The sequence below is a fragment of the Myxocyprinus asiaticus genome, chromosome 5, assembly GCF_019703515.2.
Source record: "Myxocyprinus asiaticus isolate MX2 ecotype Aquarium Trade chromosome 5, UBuf_Myxa_2, whole genome shotgun sequence".
In the NCBI taxonomy this organism is placed as follows: Eukaryota; Metazoa; Chordata; class Actinopteri; order Cypriniformes; family Catostomidae; genus Myxocyprinus; species Myxocyprinus asiaticus.
The window spans coordinates 25,987,781-26,006,784 of record NC_059348.1 but is presented as its reverse complement, the minus strand read 5'-3'; the positions used below and the strand labels follow the sequence as shown (position 1 = coordinate 26,006,784).

Sequence of the window (19,004 nt, the reverse complement as noted above, 5' to 3'; positions counted from 1 at the left end):
ACTGAAAGTAATTTAACTGAGAGGGTATAGAAAAGATTAAAAAACATAACCAGGCAGCTTTATGTCAGTGCTATTCAATTTCTTTGTTAATACATTACCCCATATTCCCTTCAAATTACAATTTACAGACATTAAAAACTTTGTTGTATTTAAGTAGCTATTACTGGAAATAACATATTTTGGAGGTTAACTGGTAATACTTTACAATAGGGTTCCATTTGTTGACATGAATAACAATGAACAATACTTTAACACCTTTTAGTAATATTGGTTAGTGTTTATTTAAACATTTACAATTTTTAATTAAAAAAAAAAAACTCTGTATGTTAACATTAATGCAATTTGAACTAACAATTTTTATCATTGCTTCTTCATGATACCTAATGCAATAAATAATGTTAACAAATGGAATCTTATTGTAAAGTGTTACCAATTAATTCATATTTTTATTTGTAAGTTTATTCTGATCACCAGTTTCTTTAGAGACAGAGTTCTCCATTAACAATGTAATGTGCAAAAAGGCTTTCATACTCTGATTCAGTTGTTCTACATTACACCAAACATACCAAAAAGGGATCTCTCTATATAATGTAACAGTATTAGCAAAGTTGCAATGTTAACATTCCTAGTAACACACAGTATATTGCCAATAGCATTCCCATCACCAGCAGGTTGCTATATATGAACCATAAAAATTTTGCATCAAACAAGATGTACAAAGTACATTAGTACAAGTGCTTTTTGGTATCACAACTTCCTCCCACATTTCAGCTGGTCAATCAGTCCTGCTGTAGGTGATGTGCAAATGCTGCGTCAGAGGCTGTCCTCCCAACACCATGGAGACGGTCTGTTCCAGCCTTCCATCTGGCTTCAGCTGGATGTGCCTTGAGATCTGATCAAAATAGAAATTAGTAGTGGAACAATAATTTTTAAGCCTATACTACATGGCCAAATGTATGTGGACACCCCAACACAACACCCATATGTGCATTTCAAAACCATGGGCATTAGGAGAGTTATACTCCCTTTGTAGCTATAACAGCCTCCACTCTTTTGGTAAGGCTTTCCACTAGATATTGAAACAAACAATGGCTGTTTCCATTCAGAAGAGCACCAGGTACTGATGTTGGCTAATTCGGCATGTCTTGTAGTATTCTGTTTCACCCCAAAGTGTTCAGTAGGGTTCAGGTCAAGAGTTTTGTCCAGATCAGTCAAGTTCTTCTACATTAGACTTGGAGTTTGCATTTTTACTGGAGGCATCCTATGACAGTGCCACGTTGTCCATACAGTTTTGGCCATATTTTTTATTTAATATTATCTGGTATGTTCCCCAGTTAATAACTGTTCAAGTGTTAATATTTTTCTGTATGCAAGATGGTATGTTATTTGTTGGAATGTTAAGTATCATAAAATGTATGAAATGTGCTATATTAGAGTTTATCGTTGTTCCACTGTTGTTGATAAGGCATAAGTACAACTCAGTATACTTTTTGAAACCTGCTGAACCTGCTGGCTCCTTGGCAAAAGATATTCTAGCCAGAGTGGTGCTGTGCAGAGTCGGCTGATGTCCAGTGAGTTCCCCCTCAATCTCCACCAGACCAGGAAGAGACATTTGGTTTTGATGGACAATACACTATATATTGCAATATTTTTATTAATGTACCTGACAGAAAAGGCTCAACATAAATATAATACCTGAGTTTTGTGCGATGATGAAGGCCACCCTGTTGGTACCTGGCTGAAGCCTAATAAATCCACATTCCCTGTGAAGAGGCTATTTGCTCTCAGCATGGAATGCATTAAATCTGTATTAAAAATAACTAAATGTTAACTGCCATTCCTACTTATTCAAATGGCAAAGTCTGATTTTCAGAGTGTGGGTCAAAGTGAACAATGTCAATAATACCCCCTAAAAAAAAGTGCAATGCATATTTTTTACATACAGTTGATCACATGTGAGAAATGCAGAGTCTCTGTGTAACGAAAAGGTGCGATGGAGGGTAAAGAGCCCACTCCTGGTTCATCAGACTGCCAGGTTCCCAGAAGCCAGTCCAGCGGCAGCACTGCGGGGTTCAGCTCCACTGCGGACACACGCAAACCACTAGCACACCGTGAACCACACTGATCAAATATGCGAGCGGTCACCTTTTGGTGCAGCCACTGTCACCGAGCATTTTATTGAATGACTGTTAATAATACCTTTGATGTTTGTTTGGACTTATAAATGAATAGACGACAGATAAGACATAAAGCATTAGAAAAAAAAAAAAATACAAAAATCAAGTGTCTACGAATTTTAATTTGAGCCTACCAGACTGGTTGAATGGGCATGACATTCCGCTTGAATATTTTCAGATAACCAGGAATTTATTAGCAGTGTAAATGATAGTAATTGTATTTAGGATGTCACTGCAGCTGAACTACTATCTGTTTGCCATCACAGTGCGTGTTTCCTGATTCTGGGAGACAGTAATCAGAGACTCTAACAATCAATTTGACGCAAAACCTTTAGATCTGAGAAAATAAACCATTTTGAAATGCTCTCCACATTTGTTATTCACTATAGTATATACACTACCGGTCTCATGATCTTAAAAATCTTTTGATCTGAAGGCATATGCTTAAATGTTTGAAATTAGTTTTGTAAACAAAAATATAATTGTGCCACCATATTAATTTATTTCATTATAATACTAAAATTTAATAAAAAAAAAAAAAAAAAACGTTTTTGAAATTGATGACTTGGACCAAATAATAAAGAAAAGCAGCCAATAAGTGCCCAACATAGATGGGAACTCCTTCAATACTGTTTAAAAAGCATCCCAGGGTGATACCTCAAGAAGTTGGTTGAGAAAATGTCAACAGTACATGTCTGCAAATTCTAGGCAAAGGTGACTACTTTGAAGATGCTAAAATATAACATAGTTTTGATTTATTTTGGATTTTGTTTAGTCACAACATAATTCCCATAGTTCCATTTATGTTATTCCATAGTTTTGATGACTTTACTATTATTCTAAAATGTGAAGAAAAAAAAATAATAATAAAGAATAAGTGTTTCAAAATATTTGACCGGTAGTGTATATATAATTAATAAGTATAATATATATAATTTGTGTTCTGCAGAAGAAAGTCATACACATCTGGGCAGGGCCGTACAAGGTATTATGGGGCCCCCTGACTGTATATTGATCAGGGCCCCTTTCCTATTAAAAAAAAATACAGTTTAGAATTTGTTGTGGGGCCCCCTTGGGCCTGTGGCCTCCTAGAATCGTTACCACCTTTCACCCCACTAGCTACGGCCCTGCATCTGGGATGGCAAGAGGGTGAGTAAATGATGAGCGAATCTTCCTTTTTGGGTTAACTTTCACTTCAAAGAGTGACAAAAATTAAGCATCCCACTTTGACAATACAAATGTCCAACAGTATTGTTTGAAAAAATCTGGGATTTGGTTAAAGAAAAAAAAAAAAAGAGATAAACTGATATGTAACTTTTACAGCTTGGTTCAACAGTATAACAGCTCTACAGGTGAAATAAAACAATCACGTAGGTATTTGCTGTATCCACTGATTCATCCATATTTTTATTCTTCAATGCATATTTTGTTATTTTGATTAAATGTATCAACTGTTCTAAACTAAAGCGAGGGCATACAAAGGGAAATGCGACTATATTGAAATGCATACATCGTGTCTCCAACTTCATATCTGTGAATAATAAATAAATAATACAATAAAGGCTTAATTTGCTAAATAGGACTACTAGGAGTAGGTTCCCTTCATTGCAAAATAAGAGTCCCCGGTGTGTTTCAGGCTTGTTTATAGTTAAAAGTCCCGCGCTATATACACCTTTTTTTCTGGTAATTTCTGGTAATTTTGGTGATTTAAAAAACGGCATCTGGTATTTTATTCATTTTTGACTCTTGTAGCCTCGTGTCTGTACCCATTACAGTAAGGAAAGACTTTGTTTGTTTTTTTTTAACCATCACTCTATTAATCGGTTATCGGCCTTTTCCACCATCATCAGTTATCGTCAGTATCGGGAAATTTCACGATCAGTGAACTTCTATATCAAAGATTATTTTCCCCAGTATTTCGTATTTCTTCATTTTTGCTTTGTGTCCAACTTTGCTCATATTCACCATAAATAGACTAAATATAGGCAGAAGATTTAAATAATTAATGATTTAATGACTGAATAGACCCGATAGATAAATATGTGTCTAGAAAAATTAATAACCCAAAGAAATATATATCATTTTTTTTAATTAAAAAAAAAAAAAAAAATTTTACAAGGAGAACTTGACTTAATTAAGCAGTAAATAAACGGACTTGTATTTCAGACCAGGTAAGTGATACCTATTTCGACACACAAAAAGATAACTTCTGACAGACGAGTTTCGTATATTTGAGAAGCATCATATTCTTGATAAAAAATTGTTTTAATCAAATTATGATAAAATAATAATAATAATAATAATAATAATAATAATAATAATAAACATTATTTTCTTATAATCAACATGTTCTCTAGGAAAGTACAGTCTTGTTAGTCGGGTTACCGATAAAGAGGGCTGAGTTCGAAACCTAACTGAAGTCATCATGGCTGCTCGTGTTGAGTTTTCCCAGAGTTTGATACAAGGCTTCAATAAGAACGTCCAACAAACTACATGTGGAAAATTTCAGGAAGAAAGCACAGAAGAAGAAATTACGCAGTTTGAAGGTGGAAGAGGGTAAGCAGTCGAGGCTTTCTCAAACCTTGTGTGGCAAAGAGGTTAAACTATGTTGCTTTGGGCTACTTATTCGCTTAAAAGTACTGGGACACTTTATATATTTCACATAATTTAGACTGGGCGTTTATTTTTCCATCTGGCACAGGCGGAAAGAGGACACCACCGTACAGACGCTTTTGCAGTCTCCAAAACCATGCAAAACTCTTGTGCCTAGACAGCATAATCAGACCAGCCACGACAATTATTTGGAAAGGCAAGTTGTTCCATGTTTTAACATTTAAACATTTATTTCATTGTATGCTGTTGTGGTCTCACTCAACTTAAAGATACTAGACATATCTGATTATTGTCTATCCGTTTTACATAGATTGCCCTCTGAGATCATCCAGAAGATACTTTCTTTTTTGGATGCTTCCTCTCTCTTTAACATCAGCTTTGTCAACAAGCAGTTTCATGATCTGGCTAACAACAAGTGAGTGCACGAAATAAAGGACAACTGTATGTAAAATAGAATGAAGTATACAATATATATTAAAGTGTCTGTCCAGTGCTCTTTGGTATGCATTGTATGCTGGTGAGATTGAGAAGAAAAAGTGGAGGCCCCGAGCAAGTATGGTGACAGAAGCCCTGAGCACCGCAAGTGTGCAAGGGAAACCTGGGGGATACTTTAAGAAGCTGCTGCTCAAGGAGATGGCTGGCTACAGGGACACCATGTGGAAAAAGGAGCTAAGACACATGAACCCCCACACAGGCATGCCAGTTTTGACAGAGCAAGTTCTCAAGTAAGACATTCCAACTTGCATCTTCTCATTGAACATCTGACAGAAAGGCAGCTCTTTAAGGTCAAGTTATACTTATGACATGCTCATTACTTGCTTTACCTGTGACTTATATTACCCATAATAACAATGTAAAAAGTTAACAACTGGTGTCTGACAGTAGGTTGCACATTCAGTGGGAGATCACACTCACCCAGAACAATGGACACACGGCTGTCTTTGAGCAGACACACACCTTTTTTGAAGATTCATCTGTTACGGTGTGCTGGATCCATGGCATCTGGCTACACATGTTCTGTGTTGCTTCACTACAGCTTCATGGAATAATGTGTCCAACACCGCATGCTACGGGAGACAGGTAAAGAACACTGCTGAAAATTCACTGCTGAAAGGAACAGTTCACACAAAAATTTAAATTCTGCCACCATTTACTCACCCTCATGTCATCCCGAAGCCGTACAACTTTCTTTTTTCCCGTGGAAAACAAAATAATTTTTTTAAGAATTGTACTTGCAATGGGGACCGAGGCTTTCAAGCTTCATAAGGGATGCAAAAGCACAATAACAGTATTATTAAAGTAGTCCATATGACTCATGCACTACATTCCAAGGCTTCTGAAGCCATACAATAGCTTTGTGTGAGGAACAGACTGAAACGAGGTCGTTATTCACTGATAATCTTCAAATCTAGACTGCTGGTAACTGCTGCAAATGATCATTGAGTCACTGAGTTGAACTCGAGAACTGAATCAGTCCGATTCGTGTGTGAATCATTCAGATTCAGTTTAGTGAGCTAGATCAACCGTCTCAAAAGAACGATTCATTTGTGACATTGATACTTCTCTCATGAACGCTCATGAAGGAGAGCCAAGATGGAGCCTTTACTTATTCTGTTCCTCACATAAGCTATCATATGGCTTCATTTCTCATTTACTTTCATTAAATGGAAAAGAGTCGCTTGGATATTTACTCAAATTCACCTTTTGTGTTCCCTAGAAGAATACAAAGTTGAGGGGGCTTCGAATGACATTGGGGTGAGTAAATAATGGCAGAACCTTTCATTTTTATTGAACAATTCCTTTTAAAAATAAAAATGCTCACCTAATTGATGCCTTTCATCTTTAGGCCAAGGTGGCGTTCTCTGATTCACAAAACAAAGTTGCATAGGGCAGTACAGTGGTCGTTCCTTGGATCTGACTCACTTGTGAAGTTGTTGCAGTTTGATAAATGCATCACTGTTGGAGTCTGGCGGGTATGTTCAGACAAGCAGGGATAGTTCACCCAAAAATGAAAATTCTCTCATTTACTCACCCTCATGCCATTCCAGATGTGTATGACTTTCCTTCTTCTGATGAATGCAAACAGAGATTTTTAGAAAAATATTTCAGCTCTGTAGGTCCATGCAATGCAAGTGGATGGTGACCAGAACTTTAAAGCTCCAAAAAGCACATAAAGGCAGCATAAAAGTAATCCATAGGACTCCATTGGTTTAATCAATGACTTCTGTAGTGATATGATAGGTCTGGGTAAGAAAAAACAATATTTAAGTCCTTTTTTCCTATAAATTCTGCTCCCTGCCCAGTAGGTGGCAATATGCACGAAGAAAATGATTCGCCAAAAACAAAGGAAGAAGAACTCTTAAGAGAAACGAGCACTTAGGAAGGCTGGTGAAAGTAGACATTTATAGTTAAAAAAAAAAAAAAAAAAAAGGACTTAAAGGGATAGTTCACCCAAACATAAAAATTCTCTCATCATTTACTCACTCTCATGCCATCCCAAATGTGTATGATTTTCTTTCTTCAGCAGAACACAGATTAAGATTTTTAGAAGAATATCTCAGCTCTATAGGTCCATACAATGCAAGTGAATGGCGATCAGCATTTTAAAGCTCCAAAAAGCACAGACAATTGTAGTAAAAGTAATCCATTTGACTCCAGTGGTTAAATGAATGTCTTCTAAAGAGATACAATTGCTTTTAGTAAGAAACAGATCGTTCACAATTATTTCCCTATAATTGTTCACTTCCGTTCGCTCTCCAATGCATGCCCATGAGCGGAATCAGTTCACATTGCCTCTCGTGTGACATATGCGTGCTGGCATGTTCAAATTAAAGCTAAACCAATGAAGCTTGTGTACAGCATTCTCTTGTAAACAAATTGAGCTGCGCTTCCGGTTGTATCACATTAGTTCTCCGTAAACATACCAGCCCGCTTATGTCACGCGAGAGGCAGCATGAACTGATTCCGCTCATGGTCGCTATTGGAGAGTGACCTGAAGTAAACAGTTATAGTGAAAAGGACTTAAATATTGATCTGTTTCTCATCCAAAGCGATTGCATCTTTTGGAAAACATTAATTTAACCTCTGGAGTCAAATGGATTACTTTTACTATGACTGTCTGTGCTTTTTGGAGCTTTAAAGTGCTGATCACCATCCACTTGCATTGTATGGACCTACAGAGCTGAGATATTCATCTTAGATACTGAATAGATTTAACTACTGGAGTTCTATTGATTTACTTTTATGCTGCCTTTATGCACTTTTTGGAGCTTCAAAGTTCTGGCCACCATTCACCTGCACTGAATGGACCTACAGAGCTGAAATATTTTTCAAAAAATCTTCATTTGTGTTCTGCAGAAGAAAGAAAGTCATACACATCTGGGATGGCATGAGGGTGAGTAAAATATGAGAGAAGTTTTATTTTTGGGTGGACTATTCCTTTAAATAATTTCAATACAAGCATTTTTGCAGATACTATTTAACATTGTGTCTATGTGGACTGAAAACAAATGTTGTGTTTTATGTTCATCAATGGTGTTTGCAGGGCAGTTGGAAAATTGCCTTTATCATGGTGAACCTGCACTTCCACAAACTGATTGAAAGAAGTCTCCTTGGTTCAAGATTTTGGTACATGAATGGTCATTACTGTCAGTTATTTTGTTGCTGAAGTTGGTAACATTCCACATAGTCCCTTAACACGAACTGTATCTTCTTTCACATCAATAGTCCCTACATACCCACAGAGGACAATGCTGTGGACCCAGACTCTGGTCACCATGGATACACTCTGCACATTGTTCTTCACAATCCAGTTCGGCAAATCATGTGTGGCCATTTCCCCAGACTGTTCACCAGCAGAGGTAAACTACAACATGGGCATTTTAACTCCTTTTAAAGCCTGATCTGCTAACAGCTGTGAAGACAATGGAAAACTGTGTGTACTTTTCAAACATATTTGGAGTTGAATAGTTCACTTTTATGTTTACCAGTGACATCTCAAGGGGAATATTTGCTGGTGAGTGCCATTGATTCCACTGATGTGTCAAAGCACATACCTGTAGGGAAGGTCAGTCTTCCATGGCAAGCAATGGGACTGGAGGGAGCTGCTGAGGTACCTATGATTCATTCCTAATCCATAGACAGAGTGGCCACTTTATTTAGACTTTATTTCTCCATTAAACAGACTGGTTAGTCAGTGCTGTATGCTTTGCATAGGATACTCTTTTAAAAATTTGGTTTGTATTACTGACTGTTTGTCTTTGAGTCTAAATGGGAAAACTGGTGCAAAATGTTGAAGTACTGTCTTTTCACTGGGTTGTACTGTTATGTACCTTGGTGTCGCTTGTTCAGTCGATGAAACATTGTTTTTTCCCAAAAAATTCCAGTGGACAAAAATAGAAAATTAGACGTGACCTAAGACCAAAAGGGGGTCGCACATCAAAAGCGGAAAGTGGGAGCGAGGTTCCCCTACCAAGAGAAAAAAATTATGAAATTAATCCATTAGCCACTGCACTGCCACTACCAGTTGTTTATAAAGTAACTTAATCCACCTAATAAAAGTGTTCCCAAACCTGTAAATTTCCAAAACCTTAAAAAGATGGTGTCATGGCAGATTCCCCAAAACCACCATCGAAGCTCAGTTGAGTCAAAGATTTCTCGGAAGCGCAAAGTTCTGATTCCAAAAATAGATTACTTTTATTACAGAGTAACAAAGCCAAGGTGGTCCATGGAGCATCTAAAATTACACTTCAGAATCATGTATTTTTTTTATACAGTTTCTGTTCCCCCCTCATCTCTTTGAGTGATGGCCTCTTCATCCAATTAAATCGTCTTATGCCTCCCTAGTTTCATCTTCGCCGTCTCCCTTCTAGCTGGTCACCCTTGACCCCAACGTGCTTCAGTGATGGCAAAAGCATGACTGTTTCATTTATGTATAAACACACTGTAACCACTTCATATGGTTACATATTTTATTTTGACTAACTATCCTTACTTCCTGCATTAATTCGATTAGTATATTAAATGATTTCCTTTATTACAGTCGTTGGTTACACATATTCCTAAAAATGGAGAGTTGTATGTCTGCCCACATACATGTCATCTCATTTCTAGCACTAATTAGTGCACATATATCATCTGCCTTTTTTTGGACACCAGGCAGTTCCTATCTCTGACCTTAAGTCATCCTTTTAATATCTATGCGAACACCACCCTTAAAGTCATATAAAGTTTAAAAAATAAAGGCTGTCCACATACATGTTTTTCATGTCATTTCTAGTACTAATTAACGCACACATATCATCTGCCTTTTTTGGACACCAGCTTTGCTCTTATTAAACATTAAATTATCCTTTTAGTATCCCCACACACGTCTCCCTTTGGGTCAGACAAAGTTTGACAAAAAGAGGCTGTAATTCGCCCTCCAGCTGCATTTTTCCATTAATTTGCACCTTGATTATTAAACTGAGTAAATTATAATTAAATAAATGAATGATTAAGTATCTAACATTCTGAATAACATTAATAATGCAGTTATTCGTAGTACATTGATTACACATTATCATTTTTAGATCATTGCATATTGCATACATGTTAATTCAATTATCAAAATGGACTAATTGAATAATTAAATGAAAATATACAATAATGGCAGCGATCGGGGTCTGATCATTCGCTACTGACCATGTAGTATTTATAAAACGTCAAATATAATCAGAAGAACTATGACCACGTATAAACCCCATTTGATCTATATGTATAATAGATGTAATTACTCTGTTTAATCGATTAGCCAGAATTTTAGACAGTATTTTTACATCTAACTGGATCAGGGAAATTGGACAATAACTTTTTACATTCATTTGGGTCTTTATCTTTTTTTAAGAATGACACTGATCGGGGCCTGGGTATCTCAGCGAGTGAAGACGCTGACTACCACCCCTTGAGTTGCGAGTTCAAATCCAGGGCATGCTGAGTGACTCCAGCCAGGTCTCCTAAGCAACCAAATTGGCCCGGTTGCTAGGGAGGGTAGAATCACATGGGGTAACCTCCTCGTGGTTGCTATAATATGGTTCGCTCACGGTGGGGCATGTGGCGAGTTGTGCGTGGATGCTGTGGAGAATAGCACGAAGCCCCACACACGCTATGTCTCCGCGGTAACGCGCTCAACAAGCCACGTGATAAGATACATGGGTTGACGGTCTCCGATGCGAGGGCAGCTGAGATTCGTCCTCCACCACCCGGATTGAGGCGAGTCACTACGCCACCACGAGGACCTAGAGCGCATTGGGAATTGGGCATTTTTTAATTACTCTGTGTAATCTTCTAACATAAGTGAGCCAGTTCTATGACACAAGATCTTAAAAATTTTGCTGCAAAACCATCTGGCCCCAGGGTCTTACCTGTTGACAAGGCTTTAATTACCTCACCAAGCTCCTCCAAAGTAATATCTGAGTCAAGAAAGTCTTTTTGATCATTCGTCAATTTAGGAAGTTCTAATGGCTCTACGAAGTTGCTAATATCCTTATTGGTAGATGTGGACGTGGAACCGTAAAGATCAAAATAAAATTCTTTAAAGGTTTTATTAATATCTGTAGCAGAAGTAAATATATTGCCTCCAGAAGACCACTGAAGTAATGGTGGAAAAAAACTCTGTTTTATGTATCCGGCAAGAAGTCAAAATCTTGCCCTGCATAACCAAAACTCTACCTTCTTTGACAAAATAGTATTGTACCTATACTTTAGCTGAATCAACTCTAAGGCCATTGGATGACATTCTGCACTTCAGCTCTGTTTCAGAACTTTAAATACTCTTCCAGTTCTATGAATTCCTGTGCTTTGATATTTTTAATGAATGAGGCATATTGTATGATCCAAACTGCCTTAAGTGCCTCCCATGACACTGAGGACCAATTGGTTTCTACGTACATAAGCATTAACTTCTATCTTTAAGTTTTTTTTTTTTAAATGCTGGGTCCTGTAGAAGGTATGTATTAAAGCGCCATCAATATGATTTATTTTTCTCTAGATGTGACAACATCTCTAAACACACCAAAGCATGATCTGAATCTAAAATGTTCTCAATTGAGCAGTCAGTGTCAGTGATTTGGATGTAAAAAAGATAATCTACTCTAGAGTAAATCTTATGAACTGATAAAAAAAGATGTTCCCAGATGGATTCAGAAGTCTCCAAATGTCTGTAAGACCAATATTTTTACGCATCTTCTAGTCAACGTTGCTCTACAGGGTCTACACACCTTTGCATCATTATGGTCAAGGGCCGGATCCATTAAAAGATTGAAGTCTCCATTCAAAACCATATTATGAAGGATCCTAGCTGCAGATTTTGCCTGTCTATTTCAGCCAAAACAATAATGATTCTTCCTAAATCATTTTTCTGTTTAAGACATAAAATTTTTAAATGCTTACATATCAATGTGATAACTCCCCTGCTCTTACTCGAACCAGCACTACAAAACACATGTCCATCCCATGCCCTGCCAAGCTTTTTAGCTTCCTGTGAATAAAGGTGCTTTCCTTGAAGGAACACTATATACATTTTTTATGCTTAAGAAAAGATACAATCTTCCTTCTTTTTGTAGGGTGCCCCTGCCCATTAACATTCCATGTAGAGAAACATTTTACCAATATTTTAAGTGTGACATGCAAAGACAAATGTTGTACCCAGGGCTAAATTATATAGACCACTATCCAACATTGATGTAACTATAACATCCTTAATAGCCCACAGGAAAAAAAAATGCACTTCAACCTTGCACATAACAGTCCCAACTGGTGTCCATCGCTCGTAAATCCAACGGTCCATGCACACTCGCGAGACTTTCCGTGACACTATTGCTACCAGATTGCTCAAGTCCAGTGATTTGTGTGTGTAATATATATATATAATGTTTTTCGTGCCATTAAATTGTACATAAATATGTTCAATAAAATAAAAATAAAAAATAAAATAGGCTCCAGAAAACAATAACATCGAACCCACATCGTGAGCAAATGAGCTCTACAGCAAGTAAACAAAGGGAGAGAAAAAAAAAAAAAAAGTCAGTTACCCACTCACTCCGTTGATTTAATTAAATGATCGCTCTATGTATCTTTCTTTAGTGCTGCATAAATGTTCGAGATATCCCAACCTACGTCATGAAGCTTGCTGCTGTCACTATCGACTGGATCCCTGCCATCTTGATTCTGCGAGGCATCTGCCGTCCCAACAGGCCGACGATTTCAAAATGTTTTAGACATCCTGCACTCCCGGGCACCGTTTAACAAACAGAACTATTACAGTTCTCACTGGTTAATATTGCTTAAAAGTATAATTGTATCAAAGTTTAAGCGGCGCTCGCCTTCAAGCGATCAACCCTCACATAACGTCACGTGAATCCCCCACGACGTGCAGCTTCCTAAAATTTTAAAACATTGTTTTCAGTGAATGTATGCACACCACTGCGGTGCTCTGTATCAATCGCCGATGCCCTGCTTTGTCTTCGGGGGCTGCTCATAATTCTACCAAATCACTAATGCCACTTAAATTCAACCTACATTTTTTCGTAGCAAGTTTGTGTATTTGTGGTTTGACAGCTTGAATAAACCCTAGGCTATATACAATATAGAAAAATGGCTTATATTAATGTTCCGTGTTCAATACAAGTTAAGCTCAATGAACAGCATTTGTGGCATAATGTTGATTACCACAAAAAATATTTTCAACTCGTCCCTCCTTTTCTTTAAAAAAAAGTCTGGGTTCCAGTGAGGCACTTACAATGGAACTGAATGGGGGCCAATTTGTAAACGTTAAAATACTTACTTTTGAAAAAGTATAGACACAAAGGATATGTGTGTAAACATGATTTTAGTGTGATAAAATTGCTTACTAACCTTTTCTGTGTAAAGTTATTGCCAGATTTACAACTTTTAAGCTTCAACTTTACAACTTTTTTCAGTCATTTTATGGTTTTAGGGATTGTTGACATTACATCGTCATGGCAATGAAGTTGTAAAATTGGCTATTATTAGAGTTTATCTCACTAAAATCATGTTTAGATGCATATCCTTTGTGTCTTGTGGCTATAGTTCTGAAGAAGTGAGTATTGTAATGTTCAAAAATCGGTCCCCATTCACTTCCAGTGTAAGTGCCTCACTATAACCTCGATTTTTGCTTTTTCTTTTTTTTTTTTAAGATAAAGAGGGATGTCAAAATTATTTTTTTGTGATAATCAACATTTTGCCAGAAATGCTGTTGATTGAGCTTAACTCAATATCTTTTTTAATAAGATATTATCAATAATAATCTTTTTTTTGTTTTTTTTTTCTTTTTTTTTTTTTTAAATACAAAAACCTGCAAACTCCAATGTCACTTATGTACATTCTTGAAGAAATGCGGTTAAGAAAGTTTATGTATCTTTTGTCTATATAGTGAATAGATTCACTGTTTGGACTGCCACCTCTATGCACTGCACTGATGCAGTCTATATGCAATACTTGTGCTTTATGTCAAGCCACAACCTGTTCGTTTAATGTGGTGATTTGCGTATTTTACGTGTCTGTACTGAGAAAATAGGTTGAGAAAAGTAACAGTGTTTACTTCCTGCACTCCGTCCTAGCGCTGCTGTATGATGACACTGACTGTTCTGGATGAGGGAGAGCGTCCCTTCTGGTGTGTGAGTTCTCCTGTTAAGATGGCCAATAAATACCAAAATGTGTTGGCCTTGGGCTGTGAAGGTGAACAGTTCTACATCTTTTACGAGGATGTGGAGGGGAAGGTCAAAATGGTCTTCGAGTGGATGGAAGAGCTTCAGCAGTACTTTTTGGTGCAATTAATCATTATATTCCCAACAGCCAAAGTGAAGAAGCACTTTGGGGGAAAATGTTCAGCTGATACAGATGAGGTTTAGAAAAGTTTGAATTGCTTCTGGCAGTGCTTTGAGTTGTAAATAACCAAAGATTAACATTTTGCAATCTTTTTGTAATTCCCCCCCCCCCAGGAAGACAATTTCATCTGTTTCTAGTTGATGAAATGAGCACAACCCCCCCCCCCATCCATCCCAATTTTCTTTGTTACATTTCAGAAATGTTTAGTTGCCAAGTTTTTGGGGCTTTATGCAGAGTGTTTAGTTAAGTGTTTAAAGTCCTGAAATTTGTCAGGAAAATGAATTGTCAAATGAATGTCTAAAAAAAAAAAAAAGCACTGTTTTAGTACCAATTTGATGTTTTTGTTAACTGATTTATTTAAGCATCTTGTTATTCAAGGCTAGTCAATAAGTGGAGTTATGGCCAGCAATAAAACCATGCAGTTTACTGTGTAATTAAACTCCCATAGTTAACCCATATGTTGTATTTATATGAATGATTTGTTTCTCAGTTATGTTTATGTGAGGGTCATTCAAGTACTGGAGTGATACTTGTTGAAATATAAAAAGGACACTGAGGAACCCTTTTTGTGTCAACATGTGCCTGTTCTGTGTTGACTAGTTTCGACTGATATAGAGACATGATTTGCACTGTTCTGTAAAATATTTAACAAATTCTTCTGGCAAAGCTTAAAAGTGATTAAAATTCACACAATTCACTCAATTTTACCAACCATTAGATGAAAGCTCCATATACACAGTTTATAATAACTGTTCCTTTACATTTCTTGTATATTCCGCCCTCTGTTGTTGAACATTAGAATCATGGTGGGAGGCCTTTACACAAAGATTTTTTTGAATGAGTCATCTATAATTGTCTTCTACAGTGTTGTCTCTTTTTAGGCTTTGGTCTTTCGACAGTGCTTTAAAGCATCTTCAACAGCCGCAAGAGCCATTGCAGCATTCGCCTTGTTACAGTTGTATCCCATAAGACCGATCCGCAACACCTAGAAATCAGTTCAGTGGATCATTATTCAGCCTCATAGTTAAATGCATTGTCATGCACTACCATCTAGTTGACAAGCTTTTTCTTACCATGCCAACAGAGGGCCCTAAACCTCCTGTAAACTCCATTTGGTGATGCTTCATGATGTAAGCTAGCAATTCCCTCCAGTTATATCCCTCAGGGATGGCAATTGTGGTGACTGAGGGTAATCTCAAGTCCTTTGGAAAGGAGAATAATATTTAACCACTTTATTTATTTTGAGAATAGCAGTATACCCTGAAAGAGAACACATGAAGTCAATCATAACTTTACCCTGTCTTTGATAAACAGCTTCAAGCCCAGGTCTTCCAAGCCCTTCCAAAGATACTTGGCAACTTCCTCATGATGTCTCCATGAGTTCTCAAGCCCCTTAAGCAAATATTATAGAGTCATTAACCCCATTGCATTGGATACCTCAATGAATTATTTATTCAATACATAAAGCTAATAATAATTAAAGTTATTTACCTAGAAAAGTAACAGATCAATGCATTATCATAATTTCATATATCTTAAGCACCCACACTGTTCTTGTTTTAACTAAATGCATAGTTGTGGAAAAAGCAGTAGGCACACAGTATGTCATTTAAAGACTTTTGGACCAAAAGGTTAACCAACATGTAAGAGTGAATTAATATGACTGGCTATGCTGTAAATGTTTACTTTGAGTCAAACAAGTAGAAATCTACATATCATGCCACTATTTTTACCGTTTCTGCAAGGATGGCCAGACTTTCCCTCAGGGAAAAGAACCCAGACACAGGTCCTGTGTGATGGTATCTGGAACACAGTTTAGTTCATTTTAGAAAATCCTAGCTCAATCTTCTACTGAGACCTCGCAAGAGCATCATTTTGTGTTTGTAATATAGTACTTGCATTCTATCTTGCTTGCCATCATTGCCCCAGTAATTGGACAAGTGTGTCATGTCAAGGAGGTAGGATACTGGCTTAGTTTTCCTGTTAAACATCTTGTGGCTATATCACATTTGAGGGAAAATATATAACATTAGTGAATTCCCTTTGTGGTAGAATAATATTGTGTGAAACAAACTCATGCACTCCTCACCATGCTCTTTCACTGAATGAAATTGGCGCTGTCCCGGGAGGTGCATTCAAGGCTTTCTGAGACCCAGTATACAGGATATCAATATCTACAAAGAAAAACAGGATTCATTGTGTAAAGTAACTGAATCCAAGCCACAGGTGTTTACACAGCAATTTTAATATGCACTTGTATACATTTAATCTACATTAAATGGTCCTCCACTCACTTTGTTGGTCCATTAAAAGTGGTGCAGCTCCCAATGACGCCACTGAATCCACTAAGAACAAACAGTTGTATCTGTAAAAAGGAAACCAATGCAAACTATGTACTGTATATCTTACACACTATAACAAAAGTGATGGACATTATAGACATTTACATTCCTAGCATAGAAATTTTATATCAAAGAAAGTCTACATGTAACAAAACACAACAGATCCCCCCCACCAGCTTGCCTCCCAGCTGAAACCAGACCAGCCTGACCAGCTAAAAACAGAGTTCAAAACTCCTTTAAACCGACCAGCTAAAACCAGTTATCCAGCTTAGGCTGTTTTTTTTTTTTAAGTCACACACTAATCTTGAGCCTTCCAAACCAAGTGATTCTGGGATATTCTTACTTGTGACACATATCACCAATGCCATCAACAGGGTGCACCAGACCAGCTGAAGACTCTCCATGTGTGAGAAAGAAGAGAACTGGCTTGTGTTTAGCCAGAGCCTGTAGAATAATAGACATTTATTGAGTATGGATTTTCCTTTCTATTATTAACAAAGTCACATAATTTACAGTGGGGGAGGCAGTGTTGAGCAAGATACTTAAAAAAAGTAATTCCCTACAAATTCCTCATTACTACACTACATTTTTAATCAGATTACTGACTTACTGATTTTTACTTATATAAAAAATAATCACAGTCACATTACTAATTACTTTTAAGCTACTTTCTAAAACATTTCACAGAAACTATTTTTTTTTTCTATATTTCCTCCCTGTTTGCACATCATTCTGTTCTAAATTGACTACATATAGTATATATTTTTTTAGAAATGTAAAGTAATTAAAAGTCAGTAACTGTAATCTGATTACAAGAATTTGAAATGTAATTCACTACACTAGTTTTTGTACTGAAAAGTAATTAGATAACAGTAATTAATGTCCTTGTATTTATATTACACCCAGCGTGGGGAGGGTATAAGAGACAATGTCCAATGGAAGTTTGTCTTACTTGTAAATGCCACATCAAAGCACGATTTTACCTGTTCAATTTCTTCATTTGTAAAATGTCCTCCAGGTGTTTTGACCAAGGTGTGAACCTGTGCACCTGTTGAAAAAACAAAATATATGTCATCCACTGTACAATAGATGATGGTGAATTTCTATATAATAATGGACGGATACTAACAGATCCGTACCCATCCGTTCAGCAATTTCTGCGACTCGTTCTCCCCAAATTCCATTGATTGCAACGAGAACACTCTCTCCGGGTTCCACAACGTTGAACACTGCGCACTCCATCGCGGTGTGGCCAGAACCACTCATGGCCAGTGTCATGTTGTTACTGGTCTGAAAAGCGTACTGGATACCCTTCTTGATATCATTCATAATCTACAACAACAACAACAACAAAAAACAAGCATTTGCTGTTAAAATCTTACATCACCCAAGTTTACATAAAAGAGGCTAAGAACAACGCATCAGTATATCAGGGTTGTAAAATGCTAGTGTGCGTAAAAGTGGAGCGTAAAATTTACCTCAAACATTTCTGTGTGCATATGGCCTATTATAGGTCTCCCTCCTGCCGCTAAAATACGAGGCGGCACATTAGAGGGTCCTGGCCCAAAAAGGTATCGGAAAGGTGCCTCAAGAGGCCGGAGCATGCACGCTGGAGGAGGAATGGTCACTGAAGACATCCCGCGGTGGATGTGTTTGGTGGACAGCGCGCATTCCAAAGGCCACTGCTGCGCCAAGAGGGCGCACCTGGAGAGAGCAGACCTCGGCATCATCTTTCCTCTGGCTTCAGTTCGTTAGAGGGACTGCGAAAGTGTACACAACGTTGCGTTTGTCCAACATTTTAAACAAACGGGTCTTCGACCCCTGGAACATAGAGCAACATGCGTCAAATTCCCCCGCCCTTCATCTTCCAAACAAGGTATAACGGTCTACAGATAGATAGGAGGGCTGCTATGATCAAGAGAACAAAATGGACAGAGGTTGTAATGATGAATGGATAATATGTCCAGTGTTATTATGTAAGACTGCA

At 37.3% G+C, this 19,004-nt stretch overlaps 2 protein-coding genes and 1 pseudogene across 2 annotated transcripts; 1 reads left to right on the top strand and 2 right to left on the bottom strand.

The window, feature by feature from the left end:
* Positions 1–775: 775 nt before the first annotated feature.
* Positions 776–2,336, bottom strand: LOC127441316 (peroxynitrite isomerase THAP4-like; annotated as a pseudogene).
* A 2,266-nt stretch (positions 2,337–4,602) lies between these two features.
* On the top strand, positions 4,603–14,741 carry zgc:161973 (uncharacterized protein LOC556635 homolog). Its single transcript, XM_051698364.1, has 10 exons — positions 4,603–4,733; positions 4,879–4,986; positions 5,101–5,205; positions 5,282–5,515; positions 5,673–5,870; positions 6,637–6,763; positions 8,335–8,417; positions 8,517–8,650; positions 8,780–8,901; positions 14,408–14,741. Exons 1-10 carry the CDS (start codon positions 4,603–4,605, stop codon positions 14,696–14,698), a joined length of 1,533 nt encoding a protein of 510 aa, XP_051554324.1. The 3' UTR covers positions 14,699–14,741.
* A 497-nt stretch (positions 14,742–15,238) lies between these two features.
* On the bottom strand, positions 15,239–18,881 carry agxtb (alanine--glyoxylate and serine--pyruvate aminotransferase b). Its single transcript, XM_051698555.1, has 11 exons — positions 18,496–18,881; positions 18,157–18,349; positions 18,001–18,065; positions 17,361–17,461; positions 16,970–17,040; positions 16,765–16,849; positions 16,575–16,673; positions 16,409–16,478; positions 15,972–16,067; positions 15,749–15,877; positions 15,239–15,660 (listed from the first exon to the last, which is right to left on the bottom strand). The coding sequence occupies exons 1-11, from the start codon at positions 18,745–18,747 to the stop codon at positions 15,553–15,555; spliced, it is 1,269 nt and encodes a 422-aa protein (XP_051554515.1). The 5' UTR covers positions 18,748–18,881; the 3' UTR covers positions 15,239–15,552.
* Between the last annotated feature and the right edge of the window lie 123 nt (positions 18,882–19,004).